General features: G+C 46.7%; 1 protein-coding gene across 3 annotated transcripts in view; it reads right to left on the bottom strand.

Annotated features, from left to right (window-relative positions):
* Positions 1-2,750: 2,750 nt before the first annotated feature.
* Positions 2,751-22,903, bottom strand: part of FGF18 (fibroblast growth factor 18) — a 69,657-nt gene continuing 49,504 nt past the window's right edge. For all 3 annotated transcript variants that reach the window (XM_085518949.1, XM_085518948.1, XM_085518947.1), the window contains 2 exons: positions 19,478-19,584; positions 2,751-3,911 (listed from right to left, as the gene is read on the bottom strand). In XM_085518949.1, the coding sequence (XP_085375075.1) occupies positions 3,645-3,911; positions 19,478-19,584 (374 nt within the window). In that variant the 3' untranslated portion in view covers positions 2,751-3,644. The remainder of the gene's footprint in view (positions 3,912-19,477; positions 19,585-22,903) is intronic.

Here is a 22,903-nt window from a genome sequence, read left to right as displayed (position 1 = left end):
GCATCCATGGAGCCATTTGTAGATCTGTAGCCCACAGTGATAAACTTACATAAGCTGGGTGCCTGCTTCACCTAAAATAGACCTTTTCAGTGCTGTCTGCTTGTGAGCTGAGACAAAGAGTCACCTTCTCTAGACTCCCAGAGTTTCCCCTCTCAGACAGACAGACATTTTGGCACACCGCAGGCCCAGTTTCACAGTCAGATCAGCTGTGGCATTACCAGAGTGTCCCACAAGCTGAGAGAGCACAACTACCCCAGCCCCATTTCTGCTGCAGCAGCTACAATATGCTGTTATTAAATTCAATTAAGGAGTGTATTTGTTTAAAATGTGCCCACCCAGAGCTCCACACACATTAACACCATCGATTGCTTCGAGCAATCATCTAAGTGTTACACGCCTTGCTATTGAGGTTATTTCCACAATGGTAATTAAATTCTCATTAACAGTTTTCAATTATAAAGTAAATGAAAGGTAATAGCCTACACAGAGAACTGTAGATCATATCCAGGCAGCCTGAAGAATTTCTGAAAGGAGGAAGTAAAGGCAGAAGAGCTTCTACACAGCACAGAGGGAGCAGAGCACGGTTGAGTGGGTTGAAGCCCACTGGTGGCCTCCCATCCCGTGGAGCACAACGCAGACATAGGAACACCACAACCAAGCCATATGAATACCATGATGCAGCCATAGGATCACCATGACCCAACCATGGGAACACCATGACCCAGCCAAAGGAACACCACAGCCCAGCCATAGGAACACCAGAAGCTGCGTGGCCTTGAGCATTGGCCTGTATGGCTGTTGGTACATAATGGATTTCCCTTATTTCTTCTTATTTCTTGACCATCTCCTTCCCTGAGCACCCATCTGCCCTTTTTTGAAGGCGCTCTGAAGGGAGCCTGGTGATGAATTCTTCTCATCTTTTCCGCTGCTTTTGTTGCTGTTGCTTTAATAAGGTGTAAGGATCAAATGTTCAAACACAAATTCTCAATACGCATCATCCACAGTCCAAAAATCTCTCAGAAGGCTCCAACCCAGGTGAACGTGGCCATCTCCTTGCTGTGCTAATACTTCACAACCTGAGGAACCTATCTCATTGGTAAATATTTATCTGACCCAATGATACAAGTGTCAGAGGCCCTTTTGCTGACTGCTCAGCCCCTAGGTCCCACGTGCCAGAGTCCAAACCCAGTGCCACTGTGTAACTGGGAGCAGATCCCCCCCCCAGCTCTTGGCCACACAGAGACCTTCTGCCAGCCCTTCTCCAATATCTAATGCCTTCACCCCTTCTGATTTCCCTGGTGGCAAACAAATCCTATCATGCTGACAGTGATCCTAAGTACCATGGGCCATGGCTGTATTTCCAGGAAAAAAAAGGCACCTGTAAGCCCTTTCTTCCCCTGGAAATCAGCTGGGTTTCTCCTCTCAGAGCTGCTCACACATCAATCCACAACCACTCCCAGTCGCCCACCCCCAGTGCTCCTCTGAACTCTCCCCAAATCTCTCCCACACGCATCAATCTGAAGGCAGAGCTGAGCTGGCAAAGCCCTCCAGCACCCACCAGCCATATCCACCACCACGCTGCCATCCCGCGAGGTCCAGCTGCAGGCTGCTCCCATGCACTCAGGATGGAGATGGGCTGCCCAGCAGATGCCCATGCTGGCTGAAGATAAGGCACCACCTGCAGGGCTGCCTGGCTTTCCATCAAGCAGCGTGGAGTGACCCCGCTCAGCATTGCTCATTTTTCTCTGAGCTTGCAAAGTTTGGAGATTTGTTTCAGATAAGCATCCTCAAGTTTGCATGCTTATCTGCACCATCTCCCAAACGGCTTTGATCTGCAGGGTTTGGCTGCAGCTCTCAAAGTTATCATGAGAAAGCTTGTTCTTGGGAGAGCCGTTCTGATTAACAAGAAAAAGCTTTCTGAGTGACTCTCAGCATCCCAAGCCCTGGCTGGAATCAGGGAGCAGAGCCACGTGCGCATGCAGGAAGGCAAGCGAGCATTTCCTTAATGGTGCTTGGATGTCATTTCAGCTATAATTTGAGGTCAATCACTTTGTATTCCTTCTTTTTGCCACTCTCAACTCAATGCTGCCTTACTGGCTCCACCAGGAAGGTCAGAACATGCTGCCTGCAAGCACAGATGAGCGCTTTGTGCTTACACATGGCTTTACATCACCCAAATCTCTGCTGAAGTCTCATGAAGAGAATGGGCTGCACTGAGGAGCAGAGCACCCAGAGGTGGGGAGAAACGTGCAGGGCAAGGAGGGGCAAAGGGTGGCCTGGGGGCTAGTTGGGATTAGGATGAGTCTTCAAATATTGAATCCCGTCGACTCCATGGAAACCAATAGCACCTCTCCAGAGCTCCAGCAAAGGAAACATAAGCCACGAGTAAGTACGTGTTAATTGAGTCATATGCTAATTTTCCAGTTTACCTTTTCCTTGGCCATAGCTTTAGGAAACATTTAGTGGGCTGAAAAGTATCAAGTTTAAGTCCCGCTCTCGAAAAACTCTAGCACATGTTTCCCCACTCTCAACCCATCACCCCACAAAGGTTTCCTCCCCTTTGGGAGCAATGAGGGAGAAGAAAGAAGACAGTACTGAGGAAAAAGCAGAACTGCAGAACCGGCAATAATGTTTATAGCAGGGAAACCATCCCAAAGACACCGTGCAGTCCTCACATCAAAGATAAACAGCCACTAAAACAACACTATTCAGCAAGGGGGAATTAAGCATGAACAGCAAAAATATATACATGTGTTTTAAATAATTTTTTTTTTAATTGTTGAGGCAGTAATACTTGGTTCATGGAACTGCAATATACAGAGAGGTGAAATAAATAGCTTATATATATATAATATATATAATATAGCTGGTTTTAAAATATTCCCTTATCATTGGTGTACTAGGTCATTTTGTAGTCACTTGAATGTAGTTAGCAGCATTCTCCAGAACTGAGCGCAATGCAGGATCACGGAGCCGTGACACCTTATGTCGTCAGAAAGGTTACAGAAGATCGATGCGTCGAGAACTCCACGCAAACTCAATCACTGCGGCACACACCATCTTGTCTCAGTCCAGCTTGCAGCAGACAATAAATAGATTACTGCAAAACTGGCAAGTTTCAGGGCAGGGTCTCAGTAACTTTGGGAAAGAACTTTGGTTTTCTTTGGCTTTATTTATTTATTTTTAATAATTACTCTTTTTTTGTTGTTTTTTTTTTCTTTTTATTTCTTTCTTTTTTTTTTTTTATTTTTTTGTCTTGTTTTTCTTTTTTTCCCTCTGGGGATATGCTTGAAAAGTTGTCCTTTCCAAAAAGAGAAATAAGCACCTGTGTGTCATCAACAACGAGAAGTCAATTTAAATAGAGCAGTTCATTTCGTTTTTCAAGTCACAATAAATCCCTAACAGCTTTTCCCCAGCGTTTGCCATCTAGTCTTTTATTCGTTTTTTTTTATTATTTTTTATTTTTATTTTTTTAAACACAATGTACAAAAATAGAGCTTCTTCCTTATCTTTAATGTAAAAATATTCCTCTGGTGCAGTTTTTTTTTGTTGTTTTTTTTTTGTTTGTTTGTTTTTTTGTTATTTTTTTGTTAGGTTTTTTTTTTTTTTTGTGGTTTATTATCATGACACTGTTTCATCTACTTTTAACTGGGGTTGGTGGGTCGTATTCTCTTAGTCCTCTTGGTGACTGTTGTGTACTTGAAAGGTTTCTGTATCTCCACTTGCCCCTTTGGGTACCTCTTCATAAAATGTACGTCTTGCTGGTTTTCCCGGGTCTTGGGCCCTTTCCGTGGCCTCCCTTTTTTGGTGAATCCAACATACCAGCCTGAATACTTTGCTGACATCAGCGCCGTGTAGTTGTTTTCTAGGACCTTCTCAATGAAGACACACTCCTTGCTGGTGCCATCAGGCTGAAAAAGGAAAGAAACAAACACCAAAATAGTAATCATTATCCAAATGCAATCTAAGTGTCCATAACCCAACCTAGCATAAATAAAGTCATCTGAACACTGGTTTTGGTTCAAACATCGCTAACAGGAGCAGTAACATACCATCAGCTGCAATAGAAATGACTTTGCAAGACCAAAACATAACCAACGTCAGTTCACCATCTTTCTGAACACTTCTACCCAAGGGCAGAGAGATTTCTCACAGACAGTGGTGAGTCCCATCCAGCTCCTTCACCTGCAAGCACCGCAGGACATGCTGCTTCATGTTTTCCATTAGAAAGCAGGACAAATTGAACTTGTTCCATGGAAACCTCATACTTATCAGGAAAAAACAGCACTTCATGTAGCCCAAATGACAACATTTCTACTTCTACTGCTCATTTTTCATATATTTTCAAAAATACCCTATAAAATTAGATGTTCCTGCTGCATCCCATGCACGGCAGTGAGCAGATAAGCTATGTCTGGAGCTCCCAGGGTGGATGGCTGGGGCTGCAGGCACAAGTTGTGTTCCCAACCCCCACTTGGACCCCCAGTTAGGTGGAAGCCAGCCCTGGCAGTGTGGCAGCACAGAGGATAGTCCCTATGCCAAGCAGTTCCTCCAGGATGGGTCAACATCCCACACGCCTCCCAAACCCAGAGCCAGCACAGCTTGGGGACTAAGTCCACTGCCAAAGGGGATGATACATAAGATGATACATACAGATATACATACATACACACACACACACATATATATATATATATACATATATATATATCTGCTCTTCCAAGGTTTGGAAGAGGGTTTCCTTTCTAGTGGGCATCAGCCTTCCCCTATCCATCTCAGTCTAAGAGTAGACAATCAAAGCTTAAGGAACTGACTGAGGAGAACACATCCCCCGATGGCTTTCCTCTTTGCAGGGGGAGCCAGAGTTAAATGTAGAACTGGAGGTCAGACCTCCTGTTCCCAGAGCACCCCTGGGCAAAATGCCTGTCCCACCAGGACTGCTGTTCAGACACAGTGCAAGCCTCCTCCCCATCACTGCCACAGCCAGTGTGGCAGCATCCAGACTCAAAGCACTCACTGGTTTGAGACTTTGGCAGGAAAGGTTTGGCTCGGCATGGAGAGTCCCTGCCAGAGCCAGGCCTGGGTGCATGGCATCAGTCCAATCCAACTCCCCAGTGAAGTCACATTCAGGTTTTTGAGAGCTGCAAGCCCATGCTGGCTATCAAACTCTCCCCGTCCTGCACAAACACAGCAGTATCAGCTCCTGTGGCCACGTCTCCATCACATCTACAGCGACATCAAGGCAGCACTGAGCAGGACAGCACCACAGCTGCAGGAGTTGGGGTGAGGAGCCCACTGGGCTGCAGCAGGGCTGTATGCTGGAGCTGTTCCCAATGCACAGTGACACAGCCTGGGGTACACCAACCCGAAAGCTATTAGAGCCCCATCCTGCTGAAGAGGCTTCGTTACCACATGTCAGCCTCATTAAAAGCACACAACAGAGCAAGGCAGTACCAGGCAGGTGTGAGAGAAGGTGCTGGATGACTTCATTCTGTGCAAACAACTGATCTGGACTGCACACCCCAACGGGGCTGAGCTCGGCCATACAACTGGCAAGCTTCACCCCACACCAGGCACAAAGGTCCGAATTTGATCATCTACAATGCAAGGCCTGAAAATGCTTTAATGAATGGCAGAGGTGGGCGAAGCGCAGGGTTTCAGGTCCTGGGGGGGTCATTCTCCAAGTCCTGGGTTTGATCAAAGCCACATGAGCGGGGAAGAGGAAATCAGTTGACACCACAGGGTTCCACCAGGTTTCAATGCGAAGCCATAAAACCAGCCCCGGGTTTCTCAGGGCTCAGCCCACTACAAACCTTTCACCAATGAATGGAGAACTTTTAAACAATACCATGGCTGGCTTTCAAATCCACCCAAGCCCAGGTGCTGATGAAGCGACCAAATCTGTACTGCAGGGCAGCAGGTAATTGGAGCGGCCGTTTCCCCTGCGCTCATAGAAAGGCCCTGGCATTGAGCCCTGACCTTGTTGCTAGGAGAATTGAGGCGTTTTCATGCAATTTGGGAGGTTTCTGCTTGCCCTGCAATGTCAGTTTCTCATGGAAAACGAAGACTGGAATTAAAAGAAAACGTGTGTGTAGGAGGGGGAAGTTATTCTACTCATAATAAAAAAGTATTTACTTCTACCTTCAAATTTGCCAGCAGTGCCTAAGACAGAGACGGGAGGTGTAGGAATAACAAGGTGCAACTCGAGGCCAACCTCAGGGCTAATTTGAAGTAAACAAAGTGCATGAGATAAAATAATTTCGTTTTGGAAGAGGAAGAGCCGAATGATTTGATAACATGAAATTACAGCAACATTTACAAGTACTTCGAGATAAACGAGGATAAGGAGCTCGCTCTTCCCCAAACAGAACATTCCTGTACGTGCTAAGGCACGCCTGAGACAGACAAATGATTTTCAGATACTTACAAGACGATTTTACAGCATCTCTTATAATCCCCAATAGGACATAAATCACTCACACACTACCTACACCATGAAGAGCTGGACCCACAATTAGGGCAAGAAACAATCTACAAGGGCTCTCGGTATTTCTTGTCACCTTGTTTTCATCAGGTGCCCATCGCTTCATTGTGTCCCTGCTCAAACAGCAGCAGAATACTCACTTTCTGGGTCTGCCTCCCTATCACCTCTGTTCTGCACTGCAGAGATTAATGGAAAAGGCTTTTGCTGAGCACCAGAGGCTTTCAGGTGAAGGTACTGGCTAATAAGCAGGCTGCCTGCCCTTCTCTGGAGTCCCAACAACATATGCCACCAAGATGGGGTTGCATCCACTCCTGCAATGTCAGCAGGGAGATGCTGCCAGGTGCATTTCATGCATACTTAGCAGATGGGATGCACCTCACAGAGCAGCCAGTGCTGCTCCTGTTCTGCAGCCCATAGGCACAAGACAGGGTCTGAGGAAAGCAGATGCAGGCTGAATTGGTCCAGCACATCCTGAGAGTGTCAGCTTTTGGTGGCACACATAAAAGCTTCACCTTCATAAGGAGTACATCCACAATCACCAGACACCTCCCAGCCAACAGCAGTGTGTGCTCAGCAGCGGGTGCTCAGTGCTCTGTCCCATCCACCTCTGCAGCTGGGGGGAGCTGAGGCTGCAGGCAATTAGGCAAGTAAATTAAGTTTTAAAGAGCAAAGCCCAATACTACGTAACAGCTTATGAAGACTTCCTTCTTTTGGCTCTGAAAGCAGAGTGGTGTGCAGCAGCCCTTTCCTGCTCTCAGCCAGGTCTGCCTGCTGCCCGCTGCCTCCAGGAGCTGGCCATGACCATTGAGTGCAGCAGGAAGGGCTGAGGGACAGAACCTCAGTCTGGCACCAACAACCACACTCAGTGCTGGAAAGAGAAGACAAATGGCTTTCCTGCAACCTCAGTTCTTGCCAGAGAAACCATTCAGAGCTTTTTTGTTGTTTTTTTTTTTTGTTTGTTTGTTTGTTTGTTTTTAATTCATCCCTAATAGCTGTTAGATATGGCACCTATTAGCCAGCCTCATGACAAACCTATAAAATACCCAACCTCAAATGGGTTCTGCAGACAGACAGCTCTCAAGCATCACCCAGACCTGCAAAGAAGTGAGCAGGAGGGCAGCAGAGGCTTCAACAGAGTACCCTGGTGACTGACTGCTGCGAGCAGCTCAGATTGCCTGGGGGCATTGCCAGCACCAAGGCAGAAAGCTGCAGCAAATATAATCCCTGTACCACACAGAGCTTGAGCAGCAGCAGTCACCATAGAGCCAGGAAAGGCCATCTCTGCCACGGAGCTGCTCATAAAACCTGGACTTGCAGCCCATGGGCAGCGGAAGGCAGCATTGCTCAGGGAGGTACCTTTGAGCCAGGGCCTCTCCAAGTACCACAAACATACTGAGCAGCACTGGATTGTTTGTGCAGAGCATTTGGCGACAGTCTCTCCAGTATTAAACACGAAACACTGAACTGACACTAAAGCAGAATTAAGTGCCAAAGCATTTGCTGCTTCTGCAATTACACTCCGGCACACTTTGGTGCTCCTTCTCCCTGCTTTCCTTTTTATGACCCAACTTGGTCTTATTGTAGTTTTGCTTTCTTGTTTTAAGTTCTCCAAATGGAAAGGATCAAAGGGCCCTTTGTTGTTGTGGCACTGCTGCCACTAACAGCTTGCTTCTAGGGGGACCTCATGGCAGTTCTGCCACCAGCCCCAGCTAAAGCACTAGCAGGTGCACAGCCACCTCCTCCTCCTCCCCATTAGCCCACAGCACTAAGCCACCTGAGCAGCTTTTTATGGGAAAGGGAGGCCAGCGCAGGTTTTCTCATTTATGCTTCACAAATCTTGCTCAGTGGGCACCGGCAAATCCAAACTTCCTCGGCTTTTACAGCAACAATAAGCTTGCACAAACGGCGCGGATAACGACGCTGCACGGGGAGAGATGCCTCCACAGCTGAAAGGTTTCTCTGTTCACAAAGATCAGGGCACAAATTAAGCCCCACCAGTAATGCCGTGTTAAGCTGCTGTTAGCTAAGCTTATGTTCAAGCACTTCCCCTCCCCTCCAAGCCATGCTGACATCAGGAGCTCCTGGATAAGGCTGCGGTGACCAAATGCACAGCAATGGGCTGCGGTTAGGAACAAACAGCAAACCATGTGGAGCACCTCTGGTACAGCCTGGGAGAGCCTGCTGGGTAAGACTCAGCCTTACAATTGAGATCAGGATAACCCCCCTGCCTAAGGTTTCCAAATGGCATGTGCACCCAGCATTCTGCAAGGAAAAACCCTGAAAATGGGCCATTTCTGCATCCCTCCCTCCTCCTCCGCACACAGCCAGGCATTTCCCAAGCGCTGTGCTGGGTTCTCACACCACCCCCAGGTGAGAGGTACCCCCGCAGAGCACAGCAATTATTTCAAAGGACTGCTGAGAATTTCCCTCTAATGCTGGCACTGTTATATTCACACACTGCACACTCTGCAGAAGAAATCCTGCCCTTGGTTGTCTGCATTTCAGAGCAGTGACAGCATGCAATGCTGAAGTTTTCAGGAGGTGTGTGGCTCAGCAGCCCCAAGGAGCCACAAAGAGCCATCCCCAGGTGAGGACCAAAGGCACCCAGCATCCCCAATACCCTCTGTAAGACACTGGAGCTGTGCACACAGCATGAACATAGCAGAGCGTGATCTCAGGAAGCACATTACTTCAATGCTTTTGCACCAGCCCAGCCCCAAGCTAAACAGATATGTTACACTCAGAGCCTCCAGACTCATTTAACGTGGATTAGAAAAGCCTGAGTGGAGGAAGGTAAGGCAGGGCCATGCTAAAATAGCAGCTTTTAGCACTCCCACCTCTCTGTGTCCATACGCACCTTCTAAAGGTAGGTCAGGGAGCAGGGCAAGTGAGGCAGGTGCAGCATGTACAGTTCCATCAGTGCTGTAGGGGAAACCACCCCTCACAGCACAGCCAATCTGAGTGCTGAGGCCACTGAAAGCCAGACCCAGCCACGCTCGTGCACTTTATGGGCATTACCAGGACAGATCTGTCATATGCATCCTGATGCTCAGCACCCAGGATTTATGGCCAGGCCTGCTGACCACAGAGACACCTCTTGACCCAAATGCACATTCTTGCTCCCAGCCCAGGCTGTAAATCAGGGAAGCTGCATCTATAACTGCCAAGAGTTACTCAGCCTCGTGCACGCTTCTTCCAGCTCTCTGCCCTCTGAACCTGCCCAATCCTCCGAGGAAAATACTTACGAGCCATGATGGGCAGCTCAATAAAAGTGTCTGCCAGAGCAGCAGAGAGGTTAATTATATACACAGGACATCTAAGTGCATCCAGAAAGCAGGGGAAGTGATGCAAAATCTATGCAGTGGGCATTCTCCGAAGAGAAGGTACTTCTGCCTCAGGAAGCTAGTAGAGCCCACTACACCATTGCAGACCATTTTGCACACACCTGTCTATAGGCATCAGTCACTCCAGAAAGCATGCAAAAATGGGCACAGTCTTGCATGTGTGGGGTGGGTGTTCTGCCTCTCATTGCTAATTGAAGGACAGCCTGGGAAGGTATCGCTCCCCATCCCTACAAGAAAACTTTTAAAACACTTTAAATCATCAGGTATAGATAATAACTAGAGGAAGAACACAGGACCAGAACATTGCTGACCTTGTAGCAGATCTGGTAGATCCTACATTCATATTTATTAAACAAACATATGCATGGGCTCTTCTAAGTTATCATTTCACACGCACAGCTTTATCATTGCAAGCACAGTCTCCATCAGCTGACATTCTGGAAGTGACATCAATTTCCCTGAGGGAAGCTCAGATCAGTGGATTTTAGGACCAAGAATGGTCATTGATTATCTGCAGGATGGCAATAGTTCTCTCCACATCAACTTATATAACTGAGAAGAAAGAGAAGCCCGTGATCAAATCAAGTGCTACCCATAAATCATCAAGAATTGCCCCAGCCTGCAAATGACACGTCTCCTTTTGTAAACAACAAATGCAGGGCTTTAAAGGCTTGTCCTTCTTCAGGAAAACCTAATGCCTTTCTATAAGTAATAACTAATGCTTTCCTGTAAGCAAACAAGTTCTATTTGATGCAAGCATCTGCACAAGTAACACGCAGCATGCCCTGTCCACCTAAAGAGGGTGAAAGAGGCGAAAGCGGGGCTCAGGGATGATCATCCCCTCTCAATAATTGTAATTAATGTTTAACCCTAGGGAACTGCAGTACTCTGATGTGATACACAGCTGCAATCATCAAGAAACTCAAGGGACAGGATGTTAGCAGCTTTATGGTGACACTTGCTCCTTGAACACAAAAAGGATTAAATTAAATTATCACGCAGCTTTCAAGAAGATGGCATTTCTTCCCTGGGAGGGGATATACAGCTTTCAGCCACAGGATAAGAAGCTTCAGAAGCCAAGCTTACAAGCCTGGAAGGTGACTCTGAGGGTCCTTGACCACACGGTCTGACCTATGCAGTGATGAACTGAGCACCAGCCCCATCCTAGACGTCCCAGTGCCACCCAGGGCAGCTCTCTAACCCCAGTTTGGATGAAGCTAAACCTCCTGTCCCTGGCTAACCTGGGAGGATCAGCATCCAGCAAAGGTAAATAGAGAATGCATTACCTGAAGGTAACACAAAAGGATTTATTACGGACCTTAAATATTCACATTACTCTTTTAAGATGCTAGATATACAACCAAAAAATACAAATGCGCTGCCTGGTAAAGCAGCTAAGCCTAAATCCAATCCCAGCAGCATTGTATATATGTAAATGTACTTCATAACCCCAAGATTTCATAACCTGTGACCTAAATCCATCAGATCATGCAGGTAAAAATGTATACTCGGCACCCAGAGCTTCGAAATCTCTGATGACCAGGCAGCAAAGGGAAGACACAAACCTCCATGCAGTGCCATGGACACCACAGCCCCCTGGCTCAAACACCCTTCAGAGCACGGGCATCCAAGCATGCATGTACAAACACAGCCCTAGGCCAGACTCTATTAAGAACTGATGCAGTTTTTCACTGTTCATGAAATAGAATAGTCTTTTCCACATAAGCATGCTTCTCCCATCTTTTCAGCCTCCAACACCTTCAGAATCTCCCACCCATCCCCATCCTCCCTGCAGACTGTCCCACCTTCCCAACCTTCACGGCTGTTCAGTATTCATCAGCATCCACAAAAGCCCTCACCCTCTTCTGAATACATGGAGCTTCAAAACAACCTCTGCTCTCCCCACAACACCCAGATCTGCCGCTTGCTGTCCCACACAACGCCCCAGAACATCTAAACTCCTTCCACAAAATTCATTCCCCACATTCACGTCACTTTCCCCCCTTTTTTCCACCTCCAGAGAAACTTTTAAGTAGTGCGCTGCTGTAAACAAACTGCCAAGAGCACAGACCCAGGACAAGGCCCATTGCTAACAGCAAACATAAATGCTGCGAAGGTCCAGGTAACGCATACAAACCCCAACCACTTTGAAGGAACCACTGAGCATCTACGTCCATTTGCTTTTGTGCCAAGGCAGCCTCAGCGCAATAAACACTGGAAAGTAGTTTCACTGGGCTCAACCATAAATGGCTTTTGGGAATCATTACACGACTGTGCCATACTCAGCAGGAATTCCTGGAAATGCCAGGTAGCGCTCAGCATCTGCTGGCTGCCCTGAGCCATGCTGCTCAAGGACAGGAGTTGTCCCAGTGTGGTTCCTATGTGCCAGGTATGCAAACGCAACGTGCCCATGCCAGCCCTCCTACAGACAGGAGGAATCTTCACAGCCTGGTAGGGAAGGTGCATGATGGGGTCTGTCCAGCTTTCTGTACATCAAACCTAGACAACACAACAGAACAATCACTGTGTGTCCACACAGCCTGAAACTGTATAACAGCATCCCTGCCGTGATGACTATAAACTCCTTTATGCAAAGCTCTTCTGACACATTTCCAGCACTGTAGAGATGTGAAATAACAAGTGAATTACCAGATACAAATACCATCAGCATTCACAGAAGTTTAGATGTAATGCTTCTGCTTGCCCAGCAATGGAAAACGAGCAGCTGAGAAAGGCTGCAGTATTACCAAAAGCTTCATGACATTCAGGGGCTGTGAACAGAGGAGGGTGATTTCAGCTTCTGCTTTTAATTTTACAAGAATGTCAGTTTTAAGTTTTGGGTACAAAAAAATCAAGATTTTTTCCATCGGTTGCAGGAAAAAAAGAGTCTGATTATGCGAATGCAGAAGACTAATCACTCACCCAGCTGAAAGAAAACTGGCTGTGTCATCTGATTGGTATTGGGCCTTTGTAGTCCTGGAGTGCTGAACTGAGGTTTTGGGGCACTTGAGGTTGCTTTCAGGTCAGGTCCGTACTCTGAGTTGTTGGAGGATGCTTGGTTCCAGGTTCCATTGGGGTGTTTATTTAGATGACTAAAACTAAAACAAACTCAAAGGGCAGCAAAAGCCTGGGAACAGTTCATTTTTAAAAAGGACCGATTCCACCATACGTGGAGAACCAAACTGCAGTCCAAAATGAGATCGGAGTGAGATCCAGCAAAAGACATGTCAAGTTTGGCTCTCAAGTGAGATGCCAAGTCAGGATAGTTTATGACTGAACATGTCACAAAGAGATCTGCAAAACACGTGCAGTTAAACCCAACACTCCTCTGTTTCTGGTTTTGCTTTTGATGCAAGGTCAGCATTCTGTCCCAGAAATCATTAGGTTTTACAAGCCCTTCTGTCAAGCAACCTGAATGCTATGCAACTCCGTGAAAAATCCTGGATAAGCATCAAAGCTGTACAAAAATGCAAAGTACTGCCCCAAATGCAAAATGCAGGGTTTGGACATATATGCTGAAAAGTGCAAACACCTCAAATATGGCATCAGACATACAAACTAAAGCCCCTGCCTATAGGAAGCCTAAAAGCAGGTGTCTGGGTGCCCCACAGCCCCAGCCCAAACTGAGTTTGGCTTCAAAGTGGTCAGGGCTATAACCCCCACCCAGGTAAGACTCCTGCCCTACACAGGCTGGCTCCCAGCGAGCCACCCCAAGCACCTGGAAGACAACGCTCCTTTTCCTATAGGGTTGGGGTATTGCAAAGGGCCAAGTCTGCATGCATAGGCCCTAACAAGCGCCTTCACTCTTTGATGCTGTCAGAGCTTTTTTAGCCAACTTTCCTGACTAAACACACACATGCTTCAAGAAAACCCCTATTTTAAAGCTGCAATGTAAACAACCCCAAATCATTACTATCCCCTAAAGGCTACTGCTGGCAGGAATCAGTGATAAAGCTCTGCCAGAGCAGTCTGGCATCTAGCAACAATTTGTTTGTTGTCCTGCAAAAATAGAGAGTCTTGCCATATGGTAGAAGCAACTTTCTGGTAACGTTAAGAAATACATTGGCTTGGAAAGCAGTTGTCACACCAGAGAAGATCTTACATTTCTAATACAGGTTACAGTGGGAGCAGTACCAGTGCAGCCAGCAGAGCTGCGTCACCTCCAGCTGCTGGCAGAGCCACATTACCTGGCATTGCTTTCTTCAAGGCTGAGAGGAGCTGGACAGGGCTTTGAGGGAAGAAGCTCAGCAGTGCTCCTCTGTGCTCTGTGAATGCCAGGAGGGTTTCAGGGCTACGGACAGAGCAACAACAGGCTTGTCCCCAAAAGCACCCGAGTTAGCTGCCTGCAAGCTGAAGCAGTGCTCCAGTCACCCCAAGCAGCCAGGGAGCTCCTGCCTTTCCATGAACAGGTTTTTCCCACTGATCATATTGAACAGGGAAAGCAGAAACAAAAACAAACTCATTAAATTGCTCTTTCCAAAGTAATGCATTAAGTAGCATAACTATTTTATGAGAATGGTTGTATATGGGGTCACTGAAGATTTTTAAAGAAAACCCAAGCAGAGGTGGTGCATGTCAGCATGCGGTTTGAGTGGGAAACTGCCCATTTTATAGCATCCCATAAACTTTGGCTTGAATTCTTTGCAGGCACTGAAGTGATATAAATGACGAGAGGCTTCTGGGGACACAAGTCCACAGTTCTCACCTTCTGCAGAGCTCTAAATGTCTTCTCCCTATGGTCATAGAACAGAACCAGAACCTGGAGCCAGAACCACTCCTCACACAGGCAGAAGCCCCACTGCTCTGAATGCCAAGGCTTTGTGGAGGGCAGTGGGACAGAGCCAAGCCTGAGCACAGAGCTAAGGATCCAAACTAGCAGGATTCCTGCTCCCATCTGGTTTCAAATCTGGCACGCGGGGTGCTTTTCTATCTGAGCATTGGGTTGAGGAAACCACCAAGCAGAAAGACTCGGTCATCACAGTCATCTAGGAAAAAAAGCAGTAGGTTTTCTCATGCTTTTCATAACCACCCTCCACTTTCCCTTCATCAGAACAAACTGGCAGGGAAGGATATTTGTGAAAGCTCCCCTTTTGTCTATCCCTGAGCCTATTTCTGGCATTTTCTCCATAACCACATCCTGCCCTTGAACAAGGACTCGCAGTAGCTGGACGACAGCTGTGTGATATGGAAGAGCAGCACCCAGCTGACCAGTGATCGTGCTGTCCCTATGGCTCCACACTCAGGGCCCGTCCCCCTATGAGCTCCAGCACCCACCACCTGCTTCTCCTTCCTGGGAGAGTTCACCAAGCAGCTCAATGCTGAGACACGGAGCTGTACTCAAAACGTAACCAACAAAGAACAAGGAACAATATTGCTGTTGGATCTGGAAAAGACAGAGCCCAGCTAAGGTAAACCATGGAAGAACATCAGTGAGATTGCTTGGAGCATCTTCTGAAGAAATTTCTGGATCAAATCTAAGACATGCTTAGCTCTTTCTCCATTCTCCTCAAATCTTTTGGACTCCTTCCAGTCATTACCTTTGCTGCTTCTACACTGCTCTGACAAACATGGATCCCTTACCACACTCTGCTTCTCATCCTGCTCTCCTGCTCTGTAGCAAGATGAGGTTCATCCTCCCCCAGCCTTGGTCACCAAAAAGCCAGGCCTATTTCCTTCCCTCCCTTTATAATTGAGAGATCAGTGCTTATGCAGACCACACAGTGTGACTGCACACTGAGAGAACCAGGGGAAATTCCCTGCCAGCTCTCCCTATGGGATCAGAAGGTAACTGAGTCAAATTTAGGCCATTTTGGGCTCCATTCTCAGATTTCCTTCAGAGTAAGCACTGTCACATGGCACTGGCTCCTGCAATAACTCAGAGTCTGCTGTGCCATCTTCCAGAAGACACATCCCCAAAATCTGTGCATTACATGAGGAAATCAGGGCAGCACCTAAAGGAAGGGGCAGGGCTTTGGTAACCTTGCACCTGTGCCGACGGATCCACTTTGAGCTTCAAACCCCTGACCTCTTCAAATGCTCTCTGATAAGAGGATTGGGAAGGAACAGGGAAAGAAAATCTCTGCAAAGACATGCAATTCTAGATAGCACCAAACTGCTCTAAAGGGCAGCACAGCTAGAGCAGTTAGAGGTGGCTGAGCTAATTAAGGGCCACCTGCTCACATTCTGGTCTGCTGATTCTTGCTTTAAAAGACTTAGCTCTGAAAAGCATCGAGTCCCCACCTTAATTATTATCCTTAATGCACGAGGTAACAGAAGCTGGGGCAGGAATTAAAAACAGAGAAGGGCTCACCAAGAGAATGACAGCTAGAAACTCCAAGCTTCTCCACAGAGACCATTAATTCATCTCTCCAACAATGAATTATCACCAATACTGAGCTCCTCTACCCAAGTGAAAAGTCACTGCATGCCTTCTGCTACAAACTCATACATACAAAACAAGCTAATATTTCCACATGTGCTAAAACAGACAGACCAAAAACCCACAGGTAAAAAGAAATATACAGTCATGAATAAAAAGAATCTTCCTCAGCCCTTTGTAACACCAAGAAACAACTGAGAATCACAGTTCAGTTTGTCCTCCCCTGGAGCAGGTCACCTTTAACAGAAGTCACTTCCTATATTCCTCTGCCCCACTCCAGGTTTCCACTCCAGGAGCATAGGCAGCCTCTCATGTTGTATGCCATGACATTAAATACCATCCAAAGCCAGCCCTCATCACCTCAAAGCCCTTTGGCCAACAGTGGCTGTGAACACATGGTAACAAATGAGCAAGACAACACATTTGAGGCTCTTGAGAAAACTCCATCAGATGGCCTCCATTCAGAAAAGCCAGAATGGGAGCCCATAAATACATAAAAAAGCCAGAGGCTGCTCTTGAGAAAATCCCATGGATGAATCTGTTTGCCCACAGTGCAATCAGGTGGGGACTGAGCCCAGTATGGGGAGCACTCACATTTGTCACAGGTCCCATCTGAGAACAACAACCTGCTCCCATTTGTAATGCCCTTCGTAGGTGATTATGGAAAACAAAAAGGACTAAATTCAAAGCAGGTTTTCGACTAGGGGGGATCCAAAAAAATGCTGACTGTGAAGGAGAACAAAGCCAGATGGCATATGCTGGTATTGTCAGGGATTATACAATGTAAGGCAATAGGAAATGAGCAGAGAAAAAGAACTTGGCTCCTCCGCTGCCAAACGAACATTGCGGGGCAACCATGAAACAGTCAGTTTATGGGCTTCATTCTCCTGCACCCCCAGACTGAACTTAAATATTTGTATAAGCCGAGGCATAACTTTTATCTAATGTTATCCTTGGGGTTTACTCGCTGTTTAGAGCATTCGGTCTAAAAAGCATTCCCCCAAACTGCCGCAAAAAGAGCTGAAACTATGATACTAATTAAAACCACACTCTTTGGTATCAAAAAGACATGCTATTATTTTCTTTTTTTGCTCATGAGAAGCTGTTAATACGGGCATTGCGTCTGGAACATTTTCCTTCCAAGCACAATGCTCTGTACCCCCTCCTGCTCAGGTCGGCTGCTTTATGAACTTGTCAGCAGTCTGGGGTGGGAAGGCTCAGATGGCGTATTTACAAGAATAGATTTATTTTTTTTTATAACAAACTGTTTGCCAACTTCATGTTATAAAAAGCACGTCGAGAAAAAAACAAAAGCTTTACGCCGCATGAAAGGTGACGAGCTAAAGAAATGTCCTGCCTTCTTGCCCAATGGGCAACTGATGTTGCCAAAATATACTATACATTGTGAAAAACAGCCTCCATCTCTGCCAGGATGCTTCTGGACACTCAGCACATACCAGGAGAGGATGTGGGTGGCAACGTGTACCAACAGTGACCCACGCTGGGGTAAAATCTGTTACAGAAAACAGCAAGATTTCATGCTTACTTTATCCCTGTATAACTAGGATGCTTATAAGGTCTCCGCTATTGTGCTATCAGCACATCATAAATAGTAACATGTTTATAACACTTCTAAGACAAGGGGAAAAATGGTATTAGCACATTGAGTGGACAGAAAACTAAGGTGTAAAAAATTAATGCCCAGCTTTGTGTTCAGTGCAATTTTCAAAAGCACCTGTGTGCATCCCAATGTGTCCACAACCAGTTAAAAAAACCAATTCCTCTGTCCAAGGTCATAGAATCACAGAATGGCCTGGGTTGAAAAGGACCCCAATGTTCATCCAGTTCCAACCCCCTGCTGTGTGCAGGGTCACCAACCAGCAGCCCAGGCTGCCCAGAGCCAAATCCAGCCTGACCCTGAATGCCTGCAGGGATGGGGCATCCACAGCCTCCTTGGGCAACCTGTGAACAGTGCGTCACCACCCTCTGGGTGAAAAACTTCCTCCTAATATCCAACCTAAACCTCCCCTGCCTCAGTTTAAAACCATTCCCCTTGACCTATTGCTAGAACAAGTTCAAGCAATGGTGTTTCATCCAGAGCAAGCAGTCACACTGCAGAGATGCAGGAAGCAGAGAGAAATGGCTGCTTTGGTCCAATCCTCCTGAAGCACATCCTATTTCCAAGTCTCCGCAGCGTTCTGGATGCTCCCTGCTTTGCAAAAGCAGATCTCCAGTGGGTTAGGCAGGGTGCCACTGCTAGTGCTGCCTCTGAAAGGTTTGTGCTCAGTCTCTAAATAAACATCTGTTGTGCTTGTGAGGAAAATAGAAGTGGCAGGAATGATCCTCCGGGGGAAGGCACTTGTCCCACAAGTGTCACTCTTGGGACCACAAATATAAATAAGGTTTCATCAGAGCAATTGGTTTCTGGTTTCTGTTTGGGAGTGTGGCTTTCACTGTTCTGCCTTTGTTGACTCAGAAAGAAACTCAGCTTCCCTTTTTCACAGCCACAGAGATGCCAGATTTTAATTCCTGGCAGCGCACGGTGCAGCAGTGGAGGAGGAAGGACCTTTTGGGGTGTTTGGCCATGTCTTAGCTTCAAAGCACCTCCTGCCCCGTTAGTGAGCTGCCAGCCTCACCAGCAGTTCAGAAGAACTGCCTAAGCTACAAAAACAAGTTAATGCACGAAAATATGACTTCAGCAAAGAAGTTAAGCTGCATGGGTAAATACGCTGTAATTTCCAACACGCTTCCATTGTGCAGGGATCCAATGTAATAAAATATTCCTGCAATGCTAGAACCACGAGGCCTAGTCCCAATAAGATGTTCTGATTTCAGTATTAGCTTTGCCATGCTATCTTAGCATTGAAACCAGCACTACATTGCTAACCTTCCTAGCACATTTTTGTTTTCCCTTTTTCTAATTTCACTCCAAAGTCAGACAAGATTCAATCAAGCCACGAAGTTACAGGGACCACATTCCATAACGCTGCGATGCAGAATTGACATCTTTTGTCAATTTACCCAAATGTAAAGTATCAACCCATATGCTTCCAAAACATCACCGCAGAATCCCAGTGGATGGTTGTAGAGTTGGTTTTAAGGACATGGGGAAGGCCTGGTGAAGGGACAGACCGCCTTCAAGTGCCACATTTGCTCAGTTCTGCTTTGCACTTGAGGCTGACAGGCGCAGCTCATACACGTCACTGCAGCTTTGAGGAGGCTGCTAAAGGTAACGCTCAAGTTAAAAAAGAATTAATAGGAAACACTTACCTTCCCCACTAGCTTGCCTTTCCTGTTCATGCAAAGGTAGAAGTCTGTCTCCTTCCCTTTGATCCGGACTTGACTGCCAAAAGTGTCTGTTTCCACTAGAAGCTGGGCTTGTAAAGGAAGAAGAAAAAAAAAGCGTTTACCAGTGTGGTCATGTTAAGTCAGTGTGTGCAAAGCAGTGCGTTGTCCCATTGCCTCCACTTGAACCACACCACACTTGGATGCTCTACAAGGGAACAACCCTCAGAACCACCCACAGGCTGAGCTTCAGACTTGGTTAGAGGTGCCAATCTGACACGTCTCCATGTCAGACGCTTCAGATTTAATGCCACTTTAGCACAGAACAGGCACACACAAGTGCGCTCTGTATGTCCTTGCTACCCATCAGGAATGTTATGCTAGAAGCAGCCCTCCACCCTGCAGGAGGTAAGAAAATGGATTTCTGTCTCATGGAAGATACAAGATTAGCACAACCAGAATGAGATTCCTTTCCCCACAGTCAGCAACCCCCAAACACTTTACAGAGGCACCCCAGGCACAGGCTCTTGGTGCTCACGAAGCTAGTGGGGGAGAAACACGGTGCTGTTTGTGTTCTGTATGATTAAACATCCACAATTCATAAGTCCTGAGCATATCAAGATGTCTTTCCAGGAGATCACTGATTGTGGCAATACAGCTCTGCTGATCCTGCAACTCCAGGCCCAGCTGGGAGAAACATGGCCAATCTCATTGTGTTTTGCATGTCTCTTATTAAGGCCAAATACTGCGTTGCAGCATTTCCAGGAGCCATGGCAGGGGCTAGATTTCTGCTCCATCTGTATATACCACCTGCCCTGCTGCAATTTCATTTGCAGAAGCGGGCCAAGCTGTCAGACAGATGTATAGCATGCTATCATCATCACTAAAACCCATACACGCTCAAATTCAGCCTTCCATTCTGACTCTGATCTAAACTCAAATTCCAGTCATGCTCGAGGTTCAGATTCCAAGAATTTCCCTGGAGAGGCAGGAACACGCAGACTGGACATTTTGGTTCAGCTCCATCTCCGATATGCAGGGGAGAAAGTAGACATGGTGGAAACACAATGCAAGAATGTGTAAGTGTCAGCAAGTGCAAATCCACGCTCCTGCTCTGGAAATTCTCACGTTTGTAAGAACTGAGTCTTACCGTAGAAACACAGCGTTTGCCAAACTCTGAAGAATGTTTGATCTGTGCTGCAAAAAGTCACATTCTTTTTGGCATTCATATTTCAAACTTTAAAACCCTCTAAGAGCAAATATGTTCACCGTTAAGGATTTACCATGGGGATAGAAATAGGAGTTTGTTTCATTTAAACACATTAATATTTTTCCCACTTGTAAAGTCAGCTTTTGGCTTCTGCAGCAGTGCAAATATCACACACCTTTAACTCACGAGGGCCCTAAACGGAGTTCTCCCTTTGCAGCCCAGTCACACATGCAAGTTCAGGGTTTGCCAGTTACTGCTCACATTTATTTAGATATATTCATTAAATCTTTATCACAAGGGGTATTTAAAGAATATGTTTCTGTACTTCTTTCTGACAGCAAGTGGGATAATGCCTGTATTATCCCAGTATGCAGCTTGCAAACACATAAATAAGGACATTTATCTGTCTTTCAGGCAGGTGCCGTGGTTGGAGGATGAATACCTGACTGCCAGCATCAGCTGCGTGCCGCATGCTTTGTCTCAGCACATGCCCACATGGAATCAAACCAGTGCTCACCCACACTTCAGGCATGAAGGCCACAGGGCCAGAAATATTCCATCACTGTAAGGATACAATGATGAACAAATAAAGGATGGCAGAGCATGCCATGGATCAAAACCAGGTCTTCACTGAGCTAAAGGGTGTGTACCTTGGAGAAGGTCATCACTACAAAACACTCAGTGGGGCTGCTCAGATCCAGTGCCATAGGATTGTATCAGGGAATAGCCAGGAGTATGAGCATCTCCAAAGAAGTAACTGTGAAAGGTTGCCTTGTACTAAGGGTCGTGGTTTAGTGGGGAAATACTGTTTGGTGGTGGATGGTTGGACTGGATGATCTTGGAGGTCTTTTCCAACCTTGGTGATTCTATGAGGAAGGGACAGAAACTAACAGTGCGAGAGGGGAAAGCAGCAGCCTGAAAGCTTAGGAGCCAGATGTGAGATGCCAAGCACTGGCCAAGAACTGTTGTCAATACACAGAGCTACAAGGAGCTGCCTGCAGATCTCCATGTCAAATCCATCCAGCAACATAAACAGGGCTGCCAAACATCAGCTAGGACTCAACAGCTTGCACTCAGGCAAAAATAGGACACAGGTTCACCCACACTACCTGTCCACCTTCTGCTAACCCCTACTCTGGGAACGCCACGTCTAAGCCACAAAGCAACCCCATCCATCCAAGCATCAGCGCAGCTACTAGAACTGCTAAGAACAACCCTGAATATCAGATACACTCTTTATCCAGCCAAAGGAGAAATAAAGGTCAATAAAATGCTCCACTTCCCCACTGGAGCTCGAGCTGTGGGCTGCCAGATGGCCAGCAACCCGCACACAGCCAACATAGGCTGACGCCGCGCGTGCCCAGGCTCAGATGAACAAACACGGGGCACGCACCTTGCTTCCCCCCACCCCCTCACACTGCAGCCAGTATGAGTAATATCCAAGCTGATTTTAATTTGAAAAATATCACCTTAAAAAGATGCCGGTTCCCTGCTGTGAAAATTAAAACCATCTGGATGGAGTGATTTCAAATAATTAATCTAGGTCTCCTTTGACACCGCTGCTAATTAAAATATGATACCTTCCTCCCCCTTTTTAAATAAAGAATTTAAATAAAGTTTAAAGATCTAATAAAAGAACGTTATAGTTTAGAGCTAAATGGAACTCACCTTCCCCATGGGCAGCAGAGGTTACATCGGCACCACCCCCCAAACCAGCAGAGTGCCACTACTTGCACCAAGCAGCAGTGATGGACAGACATCTACAGCATCACTGACACGGATGCAGGCACTGCTCAGAAGCCCCTGATGTCCAGGAAGAGGGAGAAGAGGCTCAAGCAGATGCTGTCTGCTCCCTGCTCCAATCCTGGCTGCTGAAGCATGGGCTAAAGCAGCCCACTTCTGGAAAAGCTGAGTCGTAAGATGCTGAGAACATGTTCTTATTTTTAGGGATCCTCCTCCTCCTTCCCCTCTAGAGAGATCAGTCTGGCCTTGGGGTAGGGTTCATAACCCAGCTGGTTTCCACCCTACAGATTCTCCTTTTTAAACTAGGCATCTATGATTTGCCCATCTCTCCCTGAATTCCCTTAAGAACCCAAACAGAGATGCTGGACATCACACCTGGACAACTAAAATGAGACTAAAATCAGCCCTGAAACTGTACGTGGGCCCTCAGTGGCAGTGAGCCTCCCCAAGCCCCCCCG

The sequence above is a fragment of the Coturnix japonica genome, chromosome 18, assembly GCF_054131305.1.
Source record: "Coturnix japonica strain WE chromosome 18, WE-NBRP24, whole genome shotgun sequence".
NCBI classification, from domain to species: Eukaryota; Metazoa; Chordata; class Aves; order Galliformes; family Phasianidae; genus Coturnix; species Coturnix japonica.
Note: the sequence above shows the minus strand (reverse complement) of the source record. Positions and strands in the feature narration are given on the sequence as shown.